Source organism: Neoarius graeffei, chromosome 20, assembly GCF_027579695.1.
Source record: "Neoarius graeffei isolate fNeoGra1 chromosome 20, fNeoGra1.pri, whole genome shotgun sequence".
Classification (NCBI taxonomy): Eukaryota; Metazoa; Chordata; class Actinopteri; order Siluriformes; family Ariidae; genus Neoarius; species Neoarius graeffei.
The window spans coordinates 14704973-14723959 of NC_083588.1; the positions used below are offsets into that span (position 1 = coordinate 14704973).

The window sequence follows — 18987 nt, forward strand, 5'->3', positions numbered from 1 at the left end:
TAGTTTTTCTCAACACTGATATGTAGTGTTAGACATTAACTCTGTCATACCCCTTTTCCACCAAATCAGTTCCAGGGCTGGTACGGGGCCAGTGCTGGTGCTGGTTCACAACTCGTTCAACTTGCGAGCCAGCTGAGAACCAGTTTGCTTTTCCATAGCTCACGGTGCTAAGGGAAGCCACGTCATTACGTCGCTGTATACGTGAGTTACGTTGTTGTATACGTCAGTTACGTCGCTACATTTGCATAAACCTTGGCGCGAATATCGAAGCAAAACAACACGGAAGAAGCAGCAGCAACAACAACAATAATAATAATGGATGATTTCGCGTTTGCAGCGGTCTCAAAAGTAGCCGGTCACCGGCGGCAAATCGCCGGCTATGGCTTGTTATGCTGCCGGCTATTGTCAGTCGAGTCACAAAATTTAATATTAAATATTGCTGACAGCAAAAAAAGTTGTGAACGTAAATTACATCCACTATGTCATGTATGTCCGTTGCCGCGTCAACTGTGTTTACATCCTCGACATGAATGCAGCCATTACTGCTGCCTGTGTTGCCAGATTGCGCGGTTTTAAGTGCATTTTGGTGGGTTTTGAACATATTTTGGGCTGTAAAACGTCAGCAGTATCTGGCAACATATTTTTTTACTTAATACAAGAAATGAATGGATGCCAACGTTTTTGCCAAAATGGTAGTTTATTTTCCATTGTTTAGGCAGCTTCAGCATCATACTGTGAGATTCTGTTCAAATTGTTTTTTTTCTTCTATGAAGCCTGAGCCATTTATTTTATTAGTTTATAATTATTGTTTAATATAGTCTTCAGGAGAGACTGCCTGCACACAGGACTGGTATTAATAGGTTTTTTTTCTTACATGAAAGCTGAGGCGTTTATATTATATTTGAAGGGAACTTCATGTTGTGCTGTGAGGTTCTCTGCACTTTAACTTTTGAACCAACAGGTACATTTGGATAAGTAAAGCCTATTTTTCTGCATTTTTGTAGTCCTGGTAATCTTTTATATTGGTAAAGTTGTTTATAGGACCATTTCTCAGTGTCTGTTTTTTTAATCAATAGTTTTTCAGTAATAACTTAATATTTAACATATCACTCAATTTTAAACAACCCCCGCGCCTCCCCCATAGTCTCCAAAATTTCTGTGGGAAACACTGGCGTGCGTAACAACGCTAATCAAGCTTAAGCTAGACGACCCGCCTCAAATACCCGTCCCGGGTAAATGTTATCCCAATTTTAGATGGCCTGTTCCAAACCATCCTGCCCCATGAAAAATTCGTACTTGCATATCTCTCTCTCTCTCTCTCTGTGTATATATATATATATATATATATATCCCTGCACGCTTTGCGTGCATTACGTCTGCCGCTGGCAGACATTTTACCATTTTGCACCCTGCTGTAAATGATTTGTACCCTGCTATTCTCCCAAACTTTGAAGCCCCTGGTTTGTACAGCTGCTGCTTCTCGTCGCTTAAAAATGGCGATCTTTTGCGGTCTTGTTATTGTTGTTGGTCTTAACAACTCCGCCCCCCCGCTGACGTAAGCGATTCTTTCCTCTGGCCCAGCAGAGAGTTGGTGCTCGCCTGGAACCATTTTTTCTGGCCCCAGAGCCAGTTCTTTGTCAGTGGAAACAGAAAACCCGGTTCCAAACTAAGCACTGGCCCCAAACCAGCCCTGGAACTGCTTTGGTGGAAAAGGGGCATCAGAGGATCATTTGTTGACTATAAAAATGTTCGCCCCATAACACTTAAAAGGTGTAAATACAACTCTTCCTGGAAATGATTTTCAAATTAAAGTTTGCTGAAATAAAGGTGGACATATTTTGTGTTTTACAATTAAACATTTATTTTAAACAGTTGCACCCCAAAAAAATGAAGTCACATTAAAAAATGTAACAATATGGAACAATATATGTCCTTTCACTCTCATTAGAATATTGCTTCTGAAATGGTCTAAAGTAAGTCAACTGGTCAACAAAAATCAAAGCACGTTCATTACTTTGTTCCTGTATACAGTATGCATGAAAGTGTCCATCAAAATAAAGTGTATCAACAGTAGAGGCTATTATTAAAGCACGCTCATCTCATCTCATTATCTCTAGCCGCTTTATCCTTCTACAGGGTTGCAGGCAAGCTGGAGCCTATCCCAGCTGACTACGGGCGAAAGGCGGGGTACACCCTGGACAAGTCGCCAGGTCATCACAGGGCTGACACATAGACACAGACAACCATTCACACTCACATTCACACCTACGCTCAATTTAGAGTCACCAGTTAACCTAACCTGCATGTCTTTGGACTGTGGGGGAAACCGGAGCACCCGGAGGAAACCCACGCGGACACGGGGAGAACATGCAAACTCCACACAGAAAGGCCCTCGCCGGCCCCGGGGCTCGAACCCAGGACCTTCTTGCTGTGAGGCGACAGCGCTAACCACTACACCACCGTGCCGCCCTTAAAGCACGCTGTTCATGTAATATTATGTTACAGATTTTGTTGAATACAGGTAGGTCATTGGATGTTCCAGTGCATACAAACAAATCAATCTGATACTCAGTGCCGTAATTTCTGACCCATCTTGCAGTTGAAACAATTGAAAATGGATCTAAATGTAATGTTTGACAGAGTAATTCTCCACCTTCCAAGCTATCAATGCTTTTCATTTTCAAAGGACCAATCTGAAACCGCTTAAAATGATAATGTGTGTCTATGCAGTGGGCGGGGTGACATGAACACTTCAAGTGTAAAACCCAGGATCGGAGCTGAGAGTTATGGCCCTATTCCACTACCCTTTTTCAGCTCACTTCAGCCCAACACGGCTCGCGCTTCGACTACCTCAGAGCAGCACGACTCAGCTCGCTTCAGCCCTACTCAGCACCCAAAACTCGCACGGTTTTGGAGTAGGGCTGAAGCGAGCCAAACCGAGCCGAGTGGGGCTAGGGGCGTGAGCAGACTGTGCACTGATTGGTGAGGAGGAGTGAGATCCGAGCACGCTGGGATCTGTAAACACCGTAAACCCGGAAGAAGAAGAATTACGAGAATTTCTGAAGCCTTATGCACCTCGCCTCATCTATACGCTCTTGCCAGTATCTGTTGGCGTTGTCGGTGACAACAAGCCACAGCACCAAGACCAGCAACACTAACGACTCCATGTCCTCCATGTTTATTGTTTACTATCCGGGTCGTGAGACTACCGCTTAAAAGCTCACTGATGTCACTGTTTGCGCCGCCTAACGACATCACGTGACGTCCACTCACTTTCACTAACTCCACCCAATGTGTCCACCCACTTCCAGCCAGCACGGTTCAGCGCGGTTGTAGTCGAAATGCAACTCCAACAGCCCCGCTCAGCCCGACTCAGCACCGCACGGCTCAGCCCAACTCAGCCGCGTTGGTAGTGGAAAAGTGGCAATAGGCATAGACAACCATTCACACTCACATTCACACCTACGGTCAATTTAGAGTCACCAGTTAACCTAACCTGCATGTCTTTGGACTGTGGGGGAAACCGGAGCACCCGGAGGAAACCCACGCGGACACGGGGAGAACATGCAAACTCCGCACAGAAAGGCCCTCGCCGGACACGGGACTCGAACCCGGACCTTCTTGCTGTGAGGCGACAGCGCTAACCACTGCACCACTGTGCCGCCACGGAACGTGCTGCCCCAGGAAAATAATCAACAATCGAGGTGGTGTGATGAATGATACATTATACTTTTTAGCCATTTCTAGTGAAGTTTTAATATGGTTTAATGCCCATGTGACATGTTAGTTTGTTACATCATAGCTGCTATAAACAGTTGTTCCCTCGCCAGAGAGAGAGAGAGAGAGAGAGAGAGAGAAGCCGATGAGAGAATGATTGTTTATTGCAGCTATGATGCAAGCGATAACAGGAATTAACATGCCCAGGGATGAGAGTTTTCCGCTTCTCGACGGATTTCCGCTTTTTCTGAGTAAAAATCGACCTTTTTATATTATGCCAAATCCGTTGAGATTTTTTCTTTCATTTATTGAGGGGGGTTGGGGTATGTTCCTTCGTGATACTCAAGCGTAATTCATTCCTACGACTATGTTACATGTTTACATTTTCGCCATCTTTAGTCTCGCTAAGTCTCGTGGTAGAATACGTGTTATCTACAGTGTAATTGGCCAAAACATCGATGGCGAGAGCATGATAGCCAATCATAACAGTTCTTACAAAAGTCCTCACATCCGTTCTATTTTATCGAAACTTGCAGCTTGCACATGTTCATCGTCGCTGCTCTTCAAAAATACATTTCTCTTTCGTATCGGCTTTTTTTTTTAAGTTTATCCCATAAACTTAGCATTCGTTTGATTTAATACATTGAACATGTATATGATAGATAGTCAGTAAATCTGAATTAATGCTGACAGTTTTGAAAACTTAAATATTTCAAAAGACTTTTTGAAAAAGTCATATGCAGCTAATGAGGACATGGGGAGAAAAGGTCAGTCACCCTAAGAAATTTTATTTAATATATGAACATTTTGATAATTAATAGAACTTAAGTTTAATGTGAATTTAGTTTGTCATTTTTGTTGATCATGAATTATAACCATACCCTTGAATGTAGAATGTGATTTTATTTTGAATTCAAACAATACTCCTATTGATTTGAAACATATTTTACGTAAATATATAAAAAAGACAACAGATGTTTTTTATCTACTACAGCTCAGATTGCAGGAAAAGTGGTTTGTAAGGCCTTATTTTTCAAAATTTTCCTGGGGGGTATCCCTCCCAGACGTTGGCTTTGTTTTCTGCTTTTTTGATGCCCACCCACTCTCATCCCTGCATGCCTTTTGGGCGTTCCACAACATTAAATCTCACTAGTAACCTTTGAAATGTGTGACTTGTCATTCATTAATGAACGAAACACTGTAATTGTTGGCAAATCGCTCTGGTATATGTGGAATAACACACTCCAGACCCCGCGTAATATAAGAACAAGAGTCATCAAGAGATGACGCATCCAGTGTGAAGGCTGAGGACAAAACCTGTTAGCTCGTCTGGCCATAAGGCTTATGAGCTGTTGCCATGGCGTGGCGTCTGCCGTCCGTTTGTCCGTCATCCACATTTCAGTTAAATCGTATCTCCTCCGTCAGTTCTCCACGGATTTCCGTTCCAATTGTTTAGTTTGAAAGAACTCATCACTCCGCACAAAACTCGGTCATTGTTTTGTCAAATTTTTTTTTGCTAACGAGTTGGTAATTAGGCCAAATGAACGAATTTTCCAGGCCTCTCACTAGAATTGTATCTCCTCTCTCATTTCTCATCCGATTTCAGTTCTGATCGATGTTTTGGATCGATCTTCCCTTGAGGAACAATTCCAACTTTGTTTATTTTAAGTTAAATCATATCTCCTCCGGCGGCACGGTGGTGTAGTGGTTAGCGCTGTCGCCTCACAGCAAGAAGGTCCTGGGTTCGAGCCCCGTGGCCGGCGAGGGCCTTTCTGTGTGGAGTTTGCATGTTCTCCCCGTGTCCGCGTGGGTTTCCTCCGGGTGCTCCGGTTTCCCCCACAGTCCAAAGACATGCAGGTTAGGTTAACTGGTGACTCTAAATTGACCGTAGGTGTGAATATGAGTGTGAATGGTTGTCTGTGTCTATGTGTCAGCCCTGTGATGACCTGGCGACTTGTCCAGGGTGTACCCCGCCTTTCGCCCGTAGTCAGCTGGGATAGGCTCCAGCTTGCCTGCGACCCTGTAGAACAGGATAAAGCGGCTAGAGATGATGAGATGAGATATCTCCTCCGTTAATTCTCCACGGATTTCCGTTCCAATTGTTTCGTTTGAAATACGTTTGGTCAACGTATTGTCAAATTTTTGCGAACAAACCGCTAATTACCACCTTAACGAGTTTTCGGACTTTTCACGAGAATTATATTATCGCCTCTCTCATTTCTCACCCGATTTCAGTTCTGATCGATAGAGCTTCCTTCGGGGAACACAGCTTGGTCATTTGTTTGTTGATTTTCTTGTTGTAAACAATTTGTCTACAACCTTGTTTATTTTCAGTGAAATCATGTCTCCTCCTTCCCTCAGTTCTCAATGGGTTTCAGTTCTGATTGTTTTATTTGAAAGAACTCGACCTTCTGCACAAAACTTGGTCATTTTATTGTCAGTTTTTTGCTTACAAATTAGTCATTAGGTCAACTTAACACATTTTCTTCTGACTAGAATTGTATCTCCTCTCTTATTTATCGTGCAGTTTCAGTTCTGATCACTGTTTTGGGTCGATCTTTCCTCGGGGAACAAAATTTAGTCCTTTGTTGATTTTCCTGTTGTAAACAATTTGTCGTGGAGGTTGGTCCTCTCTCACATCGTCACATTTCAGTTATGATGTTTTAGTCGTCATGGTTGTTTTGATGGCAGGCCAGACGAGCCACTACGGCCTTGACGTTCTGGTATTTGTTTGTTTGTTGATTTATGCTTAACTTGTGTGTTTTATATCTGTTTCTGCAGGCCAGAATGGAGAACACATTTGCGCCGTCATTTTCAGGAGTTGCCCCAGTTAGCAAAGGTGAGTTCAACACAGCTTGTCTTGTTATATTCCTTTTGAGGAGAATAAACTTTCGATTCGCGCTAATTGTGTTATAAACGTATAAATTAACGAGGGATTCGATGGATTTGAACCACACGCGAAGTCCGCTGTTTGGTGGTGTTATTGGTCAGTAGATGTGAGGGAGATAGTGTAGCCAGTGTGGCGTTTTTGTTTTTTGTTTTTATTTAGGACTAGGGCTGTAACGATATGCGTATCGAAATCGCAATACGCAAAGCCACGATCCGTATCGCGATACAAGAAGGCAGAATCGCGGTACACCCTTTCAAACTTCTCCTCAGCCCCAAAACAGAGGCGCTTCCAAACTTCACTTTATGAATACTTTACTTTTTATTTAAATTACATTTTAAACTTACTTAAATTACTTTTATTTTTTATATCTATTAGTAAGTCGTTTTTTTCGCCGACCTGCGACAATCTTCTGCGAGTCACGCAACGTCCACACTCACCACTGGCAGAGCATTCATTTCTTTTAAGCGGTCGCCATTCTGGTTGCGACGCGGGGAGCGAATCTGTAAACAAGCAGCTCATTGGCTGGCTAGGTGTGCCACAAGCCAATCACAATCACTTGACCGGAAAGGCATGCAGTGTTGCCAGATTGGGCGGTTTTAGGTGCTTTTTGGCTGGTTTTGAACATATTTTGGGGTGGAAAACGTTAGCAATATCTGGCAACACTGAAGGCATGTCTGCTTGGGCGGAAGCCTTCTGCGGCAGTTACATTTTGACACGCGAGCAATGTTTCATCATAAAAATTCCGTAATTTCCATCTGTTTTCCGCGATCACAGAAAATCATTGGCCCTATGAGAGTGAGACAGTGAGAGAGCCACCCCCCCCCCCCCCCCCCCCCCCCAAAAAAAAATCTTAACGGATTTACACGATTTGGAAAAATGACTTTTTCAGAACCGAAAAAACAGAGCTTCCGGCTCAACAGTATTATTTTGAGAAATAAAACAATCTTTGGATATACATTTGTTCATTTTTGCATACATATTACTCATTCTCTGCAGTGGTCTGAATTATTTGTTATTAAATAGTTAATGTAAGTAAGTAAATGTTAATAAGTCAAATTTACTACTTTAAAAAAACATTTAAAAAAAATCGTGGGCATATCGAATCGTGGGTCAAAAATCGCGATACGAATCGAATCGTGAGTTGGTTGTATCGTTACAGCCCTAGTGTGTATATATATTGGAATCACCCTGTCTGTCCGTCTGTGTGTCTTGTAAGCACAACTCCTCCTAAACGGTTTGATGGATTTTGATGAAAATTTACACAGTTGCAGTCAGGGCTTTGAACCAGAATTCTTTTCCTATTGGTTCGTTCCGAACAGAAACGGAATTTTAACGTTTCCGGTTTTGGGTTCCACCATTAAATAGACGTTCCCGAACCGGTTAGAACAAAAAAATTTCGTTCCCGGAACGGTTAATTACGTTCCCTGTCAGCTGTTTAACCAATGGCTATAAAATTATGTCTCTGTCTCATCCGGCTTAAGCCAAATGTAGGCTAATTCTATTACAACCTTCATTAATAAGACAAGAAATAATTCAAAACAATTATTATTTCAAATGTTGGCGATTTGGATTCTCAGTATGTCTTCCCATCTACACAAACAGAAAAAGTGCCAAAAATGAAAGATAATTCGTTTAGTGTGTTACCAAAGGCTAGTCAGGCCCTATGCATTGATAGGCTAACAGAGGTTAACGTCATTTAATGTTCGCGAGCCTCTCATTAACGTGGACAAATATATTGATATCGTGTTTGAAATTGACGTTTTTGAATAACGACAGACTGCAATATTTACCTCTTATTTAAGACGTGGAGACGTGATAGTAGTCCACCCTCCCGCTCTCTCCATTCAGTCAGCGAACGTCACACAGGAAGTGAACCCCAGCGGGTCATAGAAACTTGCGCAGGAGAAGAATGACTTTTTTATTTGTAGGCTACGGAAACTTTGAGGAACGAAATAAAAACCGGTATTAACCGGTTACCATTATTTTTAATAAGCGTTTCTGTTCCGGAACATAAAAAATAATAAAGTTTCTGGTTTCGTTTCTGTTCCATGTGAAATAGAAAAAGTTCCCGGTTTTCGTTTTCGTTCCTTGAACCGGTTCAAAGCCCTGGTTGCAGTATACCATCTGAAGATGCGCATGAAGGAAAATAGTCCTGGTCCGAAGTTTCAAATGGGAGATACATATGTGTTATTTACCAGCTGGGAGGTCCGTATCGTGAAATACCGTGACCGATGTCTTGAAAGTACTGAGCGAGGCCCTCTGTGCCGAGGTCAGTATTCAAGGCCGAGGTGACGGTATTTCACCATACGGACCGACCTTAAGCTGGTAAATAATATATTTATTTTTTTCTTTACCAAATTCTAACAGAAAACGAGAGCGCCCGAAAGGGAAAACCGACCCGAGCCGCCATTTTGAATCCTCATTCACGGCTGTAATGCAAATGGCTTCCTCCTCGGTATACAAGTGCACTTCCATGGCAGGAAAAAACTACATTTTGCTGCCTATGTAGTCCCCTATTTATACAAATAGGAGTCATTCAGGATTCAGCCATGTTTTGCTCGGCGTTAGCAACAGTTAGAGGTTTTTAGCTTTCTCCTGAAATGTTTTCTTTTATTTCTTCTTCCTCAGGGTAGTAAAACTCGCTTTCGCTGTGAACACTGTCATTATCGCTATCCATGCTGTAAAATTAACGCTGTTCTCCTGAGAAATGCGAAAATAAATGTTGACAAAAATTGCTACAATGTTTGTTGTTGTTGTGAACGAGCGAGTCGCCAGAGGTCCGTAACCCGCTCACGAACCAATCAGAGCGCAAGATTTGATGGAAACCGGACCGCAAAAAAAATAATTCAGCTTATTCCCTTACATATGGCAATATACAGTATGATGACAGGGGGAGAGATTCTATAGTGAGTTTACTCATCATTCTAGTTTGTTACTGTTTTCTTCAGAAATAAAAGATGTTATTGAACTCCGTCCTGAACTGATTAATGCCGCTGATTCCTGTGTCTGAAATGGTTTTGCTGTGATGAGAATTTTTAACTAACGATTTGCACGGTGTGATCTTTCAGCTGAGACAGCCAGTAATTATAAACAGCACCGTCGAACACCTTCTACCTCCAGCACGCTGACTTTCTCCGCTCGAGACGATGACGACAGCATGGTAATGAAAGCAATTAAAACTCAATGCTCTCTTGGTATCCCTTTGACAAAACGTTAGCTTGATATCTGTTTAGCTTGGTTGAAATGATGCAGCCATGACGTAATCAGCTCGAGTGCTGATCACGACTTACTCAGAAAGCAGCGCTGTATGTTTGAAAAGCGTCACCAAGAGCAAGAGATGTTTATAAGCAGGCTCATTAGCGATAAAATGATCCATATTTGCATTATCAAGCATCAAAAGGCATTTCCTATGAAGCAGTGAAACATTTGGAAGATTTCTTCTCATGCTCAGTTTGACGCAGCATTGTCATCGACTCAAACGCTGACTAATCTGTGTACACGTATTGCCAGTTCAAAACACATTTGAAGCACAATTTTCTTTCAGCGCAGGGTGCTACCTGATGATTCTCAAATGTAGGTAATTGACCGGATGTGTGTGTGTGTGTGTGTGTGTGTTTAGCCACCCATCGGTACTTCACGTGGTTCGGACTCAGCCATCTCCGTCCGTTCTCTTCACTCGGAGTCCAACATGTCCCTGCGCTCAACGTTCTCCCTGCATGAAGAAGAGGAGGATACGGTGAGCACACAGCCACGCTCCATAGCGTGCACACGTACAGTCTTGTGCCGATTCACAATCCCAGTAGCACGTCTGCCTCTGACAGTCCAGCTGAATTTGACAGGAGGTTTGCACTGCTGTCTTGCTCACTTGCTGTCTGTCAAACGCAGCAGTCAAACGCTTTATTGTTTGTACCATCTTCTATACACAAGGTGTAAACGTTCTATTCATTTTTATCCCCTGCTGGCTGAAACGCCCATGGAGGATTATGTCGTGGCGATGTAAGTGCGTCCGTCCGTCCCGGGAAGGATGCTCACCTTCTGAAATCAACTCATCTCATCTCATTATCTCTAGCCGCTTTATCCTTCTACAGGGTCGCAGGCAAGCTGGAGCCTATCCCAGCTGACTACGGGCGAAGGGCGGGGTACACCCTGGACAAGTCGCCAGGTCATCACAGGGCTGACACATTCACACCATTCACACTCACATTCACACCTACGGTCAATTTAGAGTCACCAGTTAACCTAACCTGCATGTCTTTGGACTGTGGGGGAAACCGGAGCACCCGGAGGAAACCCACGCGGACACGGGGAGAACATGCAAACTCCACACAGAAAGACCCTCGCCGGCCACGGGGCTCGAACCCAGGACCTTCTTGCTGTGAGGCGACAGCGCTAACCACTACACCACCGTGCCGCCCAGTTACAGCCCTTGATGAGCAAAATTATACTTTGACAATCTGATCAGAGTGTGTGATCAACTCCTCTCACAATTTGTGGAGGAATTTCACTAAACTCGGCAAAAGGCATTGTTGTATGTCGGTAGTACGCATATTGTTATTTTGTTCAATTCGGTGGCGTTTTACCCGAGTTACGGCCCTTGATTAACAACCTTGTACTTTCACAATTTCATGAAGGTGTGCTCGCCTTCTGACATCAACTCCTCTCATCATTTTTGGACGAATTTCTCGAAGCTTGGCGAGAGGCCTTGTTATATGACGGTAATGCGCATATTGCGATTTAATTTTGTTTGCGAAAATTTTACCCGAGTTTTGACCCTCGATTAAATAACTTGTACTCTGACAATTTTATGAGGGTGTAGGCTCTTCTGAAATCAACCCCTCTCACAATTTGTGGAGGAATTTCACCAAACTTGGCAGAAGGCTTTGTTATATGACAGTTATACACATGGAAATTTCGTTTAATTTGGGCAGATTTTACCGGCGTTATGCCCTCGATTATTAACAAATTTGTACTTTGGCAACTTCATGAAGGTGTGCTTGCTTTCTGAAATCAACTTCCCTTACAATTTTTATCCCCCGCTGGCTGACAGGCCCGAAGGGGGATTATGTCGTGGCGATGTCCATCCGTCCCGGGAAGGGTACTCACCTTCTGAAATCAACTTCTCTCAGAATTTTTAGACGGGTTTCACGAAACTTGACAGGATTTTTGGTTATATGTCGGTAATACACGTATTGCAATTTCGTTCAATTCAGTCACATTTTACCAGAGTTATGGCCGAGTTGACACGAGTTAGAGCACTCGTGTCTTCAACAGCACTCCCCTGACAGACATGCCGGCTGTGATTCAAATCACAGTTATATTAACGCACTCGTTTGAACATGTCATCATTTCTAATTCCTTTCTCATAATAAACAAAAATTCAAATTGTTCTGTTGTTTAACTATAGATGAAAGTCTTACGGATTTACCCGGAAATCTGGATCTTTGACAAAACTCTTGAAAATCTCCGGTTTTCCGAATTAAATTTATTTTTCGGATTTTTTGCGTTCCTAGACGCGGTGTAATACTTCGCATCGTCCTTGCATGGGCGTGGTCCTTAACCTCCTAAGACCCAAGCTGTTTTTTTTACATGCATTTTTTATTTCTTTTTGCTATTTGGGCTTATTAGAACCTGATTAGAATAAAAACTAAGCATCATCTTTGATAAGATGTACTTTTTGAGAAAAAGTATGTCCACATATGTGGATTCTTGTTCTGAATTTCTAAAAAGTGCTGTCCACGTATGTGACCGCTAGGCCCTAGGAGGTTAAATAGCCCAAACATAGTTCATTGATTAAAGACAGGTGTTCTTTGTTAACGGCGCGCGTGCCCAAGGCGCGCCTTCAGGTGCACGTGCTAAGGCGCGCCTTCAGGTGCACGAGCTAAGGCGCGCAGGACTGACACCGTTCTGCGCAAGCGCAACACAATCGCGCTAGAAAGCATGTTCAAGCTGCCAGTGTCGCTGCAGTCTTTTTAGTTGCAAATTACGAGTATTTCCTCGTGTTAGTAATTTGCCGTGTCAAAACAAGCAAAACTTTCCTCCTTCTTTCGACGTGAAGAGAGATAAGCAATTTATTATATATTTTTTCCATCAAAGTTGCATTTTGTGGCTTCGAAGCCAAGTTTTAGTGCCGTTTCTAGAACACAACATCAAGAAAACGTGGAAGAAACAGCAAGAATGGAAGAGCCGGTTTCTAAGCTGCCTAAAACTAGCAATGGGAATTATTTTTTGTTCCATAATGTACTCAGGCTGCCAGTCAGTGGCACGCGCACACACACACACACACACACACACACACCCTGAAAAATCCTAGCTAGGCCCCTGATTTATATGAGAAATTTGGTATCCATTGGTGTGTTTAAATTTACAGACAATACGAACTGTAAACAGTTGGCTTCAACTCGCATAAATATGAATTGGAAATGTTTAGTTCAATTTAGCTTCTGCAAACGCACAACTCTACTAAAAGATTGATAAACGAGGCTCAACGTCCCCAACATTGAAACCTGAAAGCTTTAGAAACTCGAACAGACCTTTACTTTTTAACAGTACTGATTTGGGATTTTGCTGAGTTTACCTTCAACTGTCTGATATTTTTCAAAGTAATGAACTGTGTAGGCAGGAAAATCACCACGTTTTCTAAATGCACTCCTGAAAATTACTCATTAACTCGGGGAATTAAATTTGATATTTTTGACATGTTAATCATTAATGTACATGAAAGAAAAAGGCTTAAAAGTTAACTTGTTTTAGTGAAAATAAGTACTAAAATGCACTAGAATGCAGGGTTTTGCGTGTTATGTTATTAACATTTTTTCGGGGGACGTTGTGCCCCCCCCAATCTTGGTTTGACTTTCAAAAGTTCAGGATTTTTTTCTTTGCTCCACTTTCATCTCTATTTAACAGAGAAAAATGTGTAATTATTATTAATATGGTATCGGTCGAAGCATTCTGTAAGAAGACGTTTATTTAACGAGGAGTCTGTTTTGTGCCAGTCGTACGTAAAGCCGTAACTTCGGTTTTCCGCAACAGGAAAGGCTTCAGGACAGACGACTTTGCACTTTCCAGTCTCTCTCGAACATGACAAGCTGCATATTTTCTTATTAAACTCAATAGAGGTAAAAGATGTCGGGAAGGCTCGTTCGCAACATGAAATGTAACCCGAGATACAATTTCAGTCCATCCATTATCCGTAACCGCTTATCCTGTGCAGGGTTGCGGGCAAGCTGGAGCCTATCCCAGCTGACTATGGGCGAGAGACGGGGTACACCCTGGACAAGTCGCCAGGTCATCGCAGGGCTAGAGATATGATTTATGAAACGATATTTATTAATACGTTTGAAAAATCGCAATTCATGGCAAATTGCCGTGGAATAAGAGTCATTTAAAAATAGTTAGCCTTGGGGCAGTCACAGTAATTCTTCCGTCGTTGATTATTTTCCTGTAACAGCACTACACTTCGGGTTTCTTCCTTACATAATACACTGAGCTGCTCGTTCAGCCACCATGTAGTTTTATTTATAGGGCTACAGTTACTTACAGTATCCTCCGTTGCTCTGTACAGTGTCTCACCCCATGAGTATGTGAGATGCAGCAGCTGTGTTAGGATTTTAAACACATGCATAATTCTCTCTCTCTCTCTCTCGTTTTGTGTGTGTGTGTGCGTCTTTCTATTTCTCAGGACCCACAGGTTTTTGCTGAACAGCCTTCAGTTAAATTGTGTTGTCAGCTGTGCTGTAATGTGTTTAAAGACCCCGTCATAACCACATGTGGGGTGAGTGTGACTGTGTAAACCCAAGCTTGAGGCATTTATTAATGGCAAATAGAACTGTCCAAAACCATTATACATTATCATTAGAAATTATGCATATTTATAGAATGATGGTGTCTAGGAATGCTGTTCTTTATATTTTCCGAATTGTGCTGCATATTTATAGCAATGTGAAACTGTTGGTGGTGGTGATTTTAATACCTGTCTCATTTCCTCTCTAGCATACCTTCTGCAGGCGATGTGCCTTAACTTCCGGTAAGAGAATTTTTGTTTTTTAAAATCTTATTTTTACACACGTTTCAGGTAGTTAAAGCTTCAAAATTAGTCGAAATATAGTCCTGTCTGGACGTGCACCGTCAATCATGCATTATAATTAGCAAGATGTATTATAATTACACAGCAAGCCAAGTCTGCCAAAAAATGTGAACCAGAGAAGATGAAAATAAATCCATCAGTTGTATCATTCTAGTCAGGGTTAAAGTGGATCCGAAGTCTCTTCTCGCAACACTGGATGAATGTACTAAAGGGGTGTTCACACGGCAACTTTTACTCCGGTGTAGCACCGGGGCTGCCCCGGTAGAGCGTTCACACGGTACAAAGTTATACCGGTGTCGACCCTGAAAGCTGCTTAAACCAGTGCAAATCTAACCCTGCTCAGGAGGTGGTTTAAGAAATTTACTCCGGAGTAAATGCTAGTTTGCGGGGCAGCACAGATATAAAATGAGGCGTCTGAACGCTACAGGGGTAGACTCGCTACGCGTGAGGAGAGTTGATTACATACGGGCATTGCATAATTTGCATCCTGGTATTTTGTGCTTCCAAAATGGCGAATATCAACAACAACAGAACTGCGTGTCTTCCAGTGTTGCCAGATTGGGCGGTTTTAAGTGCATTTAGGCGGATTTGAACATATTTTGGGCTGGAAAATGTCAGCAGTATCTGGCAACACTGGTGTCTTCATCCACGTTGTTTTCCCGGCGCTTGGTGATGCCATGACAACCGGGAAAAGGAAGTACATTTTCACGCGTGCGCATATTTCATTTCCGCATTATTACTATCGTATAGCACGGTCGCAAAAACTGCCATGTGAACGCAAGTGGGGCTGCACCGGTGCTAACACGCTTCTCTCTAGTAAGCAGGGTTGTGACGTGTGAACGCTCCACAAAATTTACACCGGTGTAAGATATATCGCAACAAAATACATCGGTGCAGCATCGATAATTGAACATTTAATAGGCATGTAACGATTCACCCAACTCACAATTTGATTCAATTCATGATATTTTTGAAAAAATTTAAATGAAGAAAATTTTATGAAAAAAAAATGCACCATTTATTTTCTTATTTTTTTATCAATATTCCTTCTGTAAAAAAAAATTTGCTTCTCTTTTCTGAAATTTTTTTGCGGTCTGTAAAGAGAGCTCCGAGTTCTTGTGAAATCTATTTGTACAGTCAATCGCAGAACAGCGCTTTCCCATTTTAGATTGGTTTTTTTTTGTGTGTGTGTGTGTGTTTTCACAGCACTGGAGCTGTGTTACTTCCGCCCAGGGTGAAGTCACTTGTATTCTCGCTAATTTACATTATAGCGCTCTCTGCTATCTAACAATGCAATTACAGCTAGGAAAAATGAAGCCTGATAATAAGTGTGTCTAATTTTTTTTTTTTAATTTCATCAATTCGAATCGTCATAAATTTGTATCGTGATTTATCACCACATTTCATGTCTAAATTGATTTATTTAGCTTTTGCCATAGGAAGATCTATATATATGTACATACATCATGGGAAACCACAACAGCTTGCGCCAATTACAGTGGCCCCATTGTACCAGATCTGCATGTCTTTAAACTGTGGGGGAAACCAGAGCACCCGGAGGAAACCCACATGGACAGAACATGCAAACTCCACACAGAAAGGCCCCTGTCGGCCGTGAGGTTCAAACCCGGAACCTTCTCGCTGTGAGGCGACAGTGCTAACCACTACACCACCGTGCCACCCGAATAAATTTTAAAAGTAGACGGCCTTTCGATTTCATAAAATCGGTGAAATTTAGTTCCATCTGAAAATTTGGTCATTGTGTTATATGTTTATTTCTGTAATATCTCAAAAAAAAAAGCAGGCCATTGTGTGGCTGGGAAGTTATTTAATTTGAGGTGATTCCCCAAGCAAATAATGTGCATGAAATCTCTCGCTTGGCGCAGTCAAGCAGACAGAGGAAGTCCGTGCCCAGGTTTACTTTCGTCGCCTTCGTCTTCTTCACCATCTTTTAGGTTTTACGGCAGCTGGCATCCAGTATTGCATTCCTGCCGTCTACAGGTTTACCTTTGACCGTGCACTGACAGTTACATCATTCTGTCGCTAAACGAACAGCTGATCACACCGAGGTGCTCGCTGACCGCAGATATTTATTAGTTTGGTCCTGCGTTTCCTTTCCTTTGCAACATAACGTCTTTTCTTCTCGCTTTCCGTAACTGTAGTCGGTCTTTCACGTTTCATTCACGTCCTCCATTTTTCTCTCTTGTTTCAAATTTGTATCCCACAATGCCTTGCGCGAACAGGGAAAGCCCACTACGTGATGGATGACGTAGTATCTTGAATAGGGTCATGGTGAAGCAGGAAATAAGAGTGGAGAATTTAGGGCAGCGTGGCCCTAAATTCATTCATTGTTCGAGTTGAAAAAAACTAATAAAATTGGAAGTCTGTGATTCGAATTCAGTAGCTTTCAGTCCACTAAACAAAAATAATTAGGTGTCGGGGGAAATTCTTTTTATGACCTGAACTTGAAAAATCTGAAAGGCCGTTTAGCTTTAAGTCTCAAATTGTAGACTGTTTTCAGTAAACTGTCCAGTCCTTTGCGAAAGTTCCACAGCAGGTCAGTCAGTGGGTGTAATTTGCATGAGCAAAGGATAAAGAAAAAGCATCTTCAGAATTCATTAAAAAAAAAAAAAAACTTTTGAGGATGAGCACTCTGATATTCCCGAACATTAAGTGCAAAACAAACTTCTTGTTCAGTCTTCTTTGTAATTTCTCCATCTTCCCCTTAACATTGTTGATAACTACCATTACCCCTAAATGCAGTGTCAAACTGTAACAGCATCCTGTCGCGTTTTCATCACGTGTCTTGAAGCTCATCAAGAACTATGCACCACTGGTTTGCTTTATAGCAAGCGGTGCTTTGGTGCTCTCTGGTGGTGATTTGGAAATAAAATATAAGACACATGATGCCACAGGGTCTGAAATAAAGGGCATGATTTGCTTTTGATAGGTTTCGAGGTCTTCAAGTCTATTTTTGAGTGACGTAGACAACTTGAGCTTGAGAGGCATTGCAGTTATGGGGAACTCATTTTGTGTGTATGTGTATTTGTTTTTAGAGAAATGCCCAGTGGATAACTCGAAGCTCACTGTGGTGGTGAACAACATTGCCGTGGCCGAGCAGATCGGTGAACTCTTCATTCATTGTAAATATGGTGTCCGCCCCACCGCTTCAGGAAAACCAACTGCCTTCGAGGTGGATCCACTCGGCTGCCCTTTCACCATCAAACTCAGCACCAGGAAGTGAGTATGTATGTTATTTACCAGCTGGGAGGTCCGTATCGTGAAATACTGTGACCGAGGTCTTGAAGGTCAGTATTCAAGGCCGAGGTCACGGTATTTCACCATACGGACCGACCTGAAGCTGGTAAATAATATATTTATTTGTTTCTTCTTGACCAAATTCTAACAGAAAACGAGAGCGCCCGAAAGGGAAAACCGAGCCGAGCCGCCATTTTGAATCCTCATTCACGGCTGTAATGCAAATGGCTTCCTCCTCGGTATACAAGTGCACTTCCATGGCAGGAAAAAAACAACGTTTTGCTGCCTATGTAGTCCCCTATTTATACAAATAGGAGTCATTCAGGATTCAGCCATGTTTTTGCTCGGCATTAGCAACAGTTAGAGGTTTTTAGCTTTCTCCTGAAATGTTTTCTTTTATTTCTTCTTCCTCAGGGTAGTAAAACTCGCTTTCACTGTGAACACTGTCGTTATCGCTATCCATGCTGTAAAATTAATGCTGTTCTCCTGAGAAATGCTGGCAAAAATTTTAGATTTTTTGATCTCATCTCATCATCTGTAGCCGCTTTATCCTGTTCTCCAGGGTCGCAGGCAAGCTGGAGCCTATCCCAGCTGACTACGGGCGAAAGGCGGGGTACACCCTGGACAAGTCGCCAGGTCATCACAGGGCTGACACATAGACACAGACAACCATTCACACTCACACCTACGGTCAATTTAGAGTCACCAGTTAACCTAACCTGCATGTCTTTGGGGGAAACCGGAGCACCCGGAGGAAACCCACAGGGAGAACATGCAAACTCCGCACAGAAAGGCCCTCGCCGGCCACGGGGCTCGAACCCGGACCTTCTTGCTGTGAGGCGACAGCGCTAACCACTACACCACCGTGCTGCCCCTAGATTTTTTGATAATCTTATAAATAAATCTAATAAAAAGGTAAATGGCAGCACGGTGGTGTAGTGGTTAGCGCTGTCGCCTCACAGCAAGAAGGTCCTGGGTTCGAGCCCCGGGGCCGGCGAGGGCCTTTCTGTGCGGAGTTTACATGTTCTCCCCGTGTCCG

The 18987-nt window shown here is 42.6% G+C and overlaps 1 protein-coding gene across 3 annotated transcripts in view; it reads left to right on the top strand.

The window, feature by feature from the left end:
• The window catches only part of traf7 (TNF receptor-associated factor 7), a 60394-nt gene that overhangs the window by 15286 nt on the left and 26121 nt on the right, over nt 1-18987 (top strand). For all 3 annotated transcript variants that reach the window (XM_060901297.1, XM_060901299.1, XM_060901298.1), the window contains 6 exons: nt 6499-6556; nt 9676-9767; nt 10227-10343; nt 14286-14378; nt 14597-14630; nt 17747-17930. In XM_060901297.1, coding sequence (XP_060757280.1) covers nt 6499-6556; nt 9676-9767; nt 10227-10343; nt 14286-14378; nt 14597-14630; nt 17747-17930 — 578 coding nt within the window. The remainder of the gene's footprint in view (nt 1-6498; nt 6557-9675; nt 9768-10226; nt 10344-14285; nt 14379-14596; nt 14631-17746; nt 17931-18987) is intronic.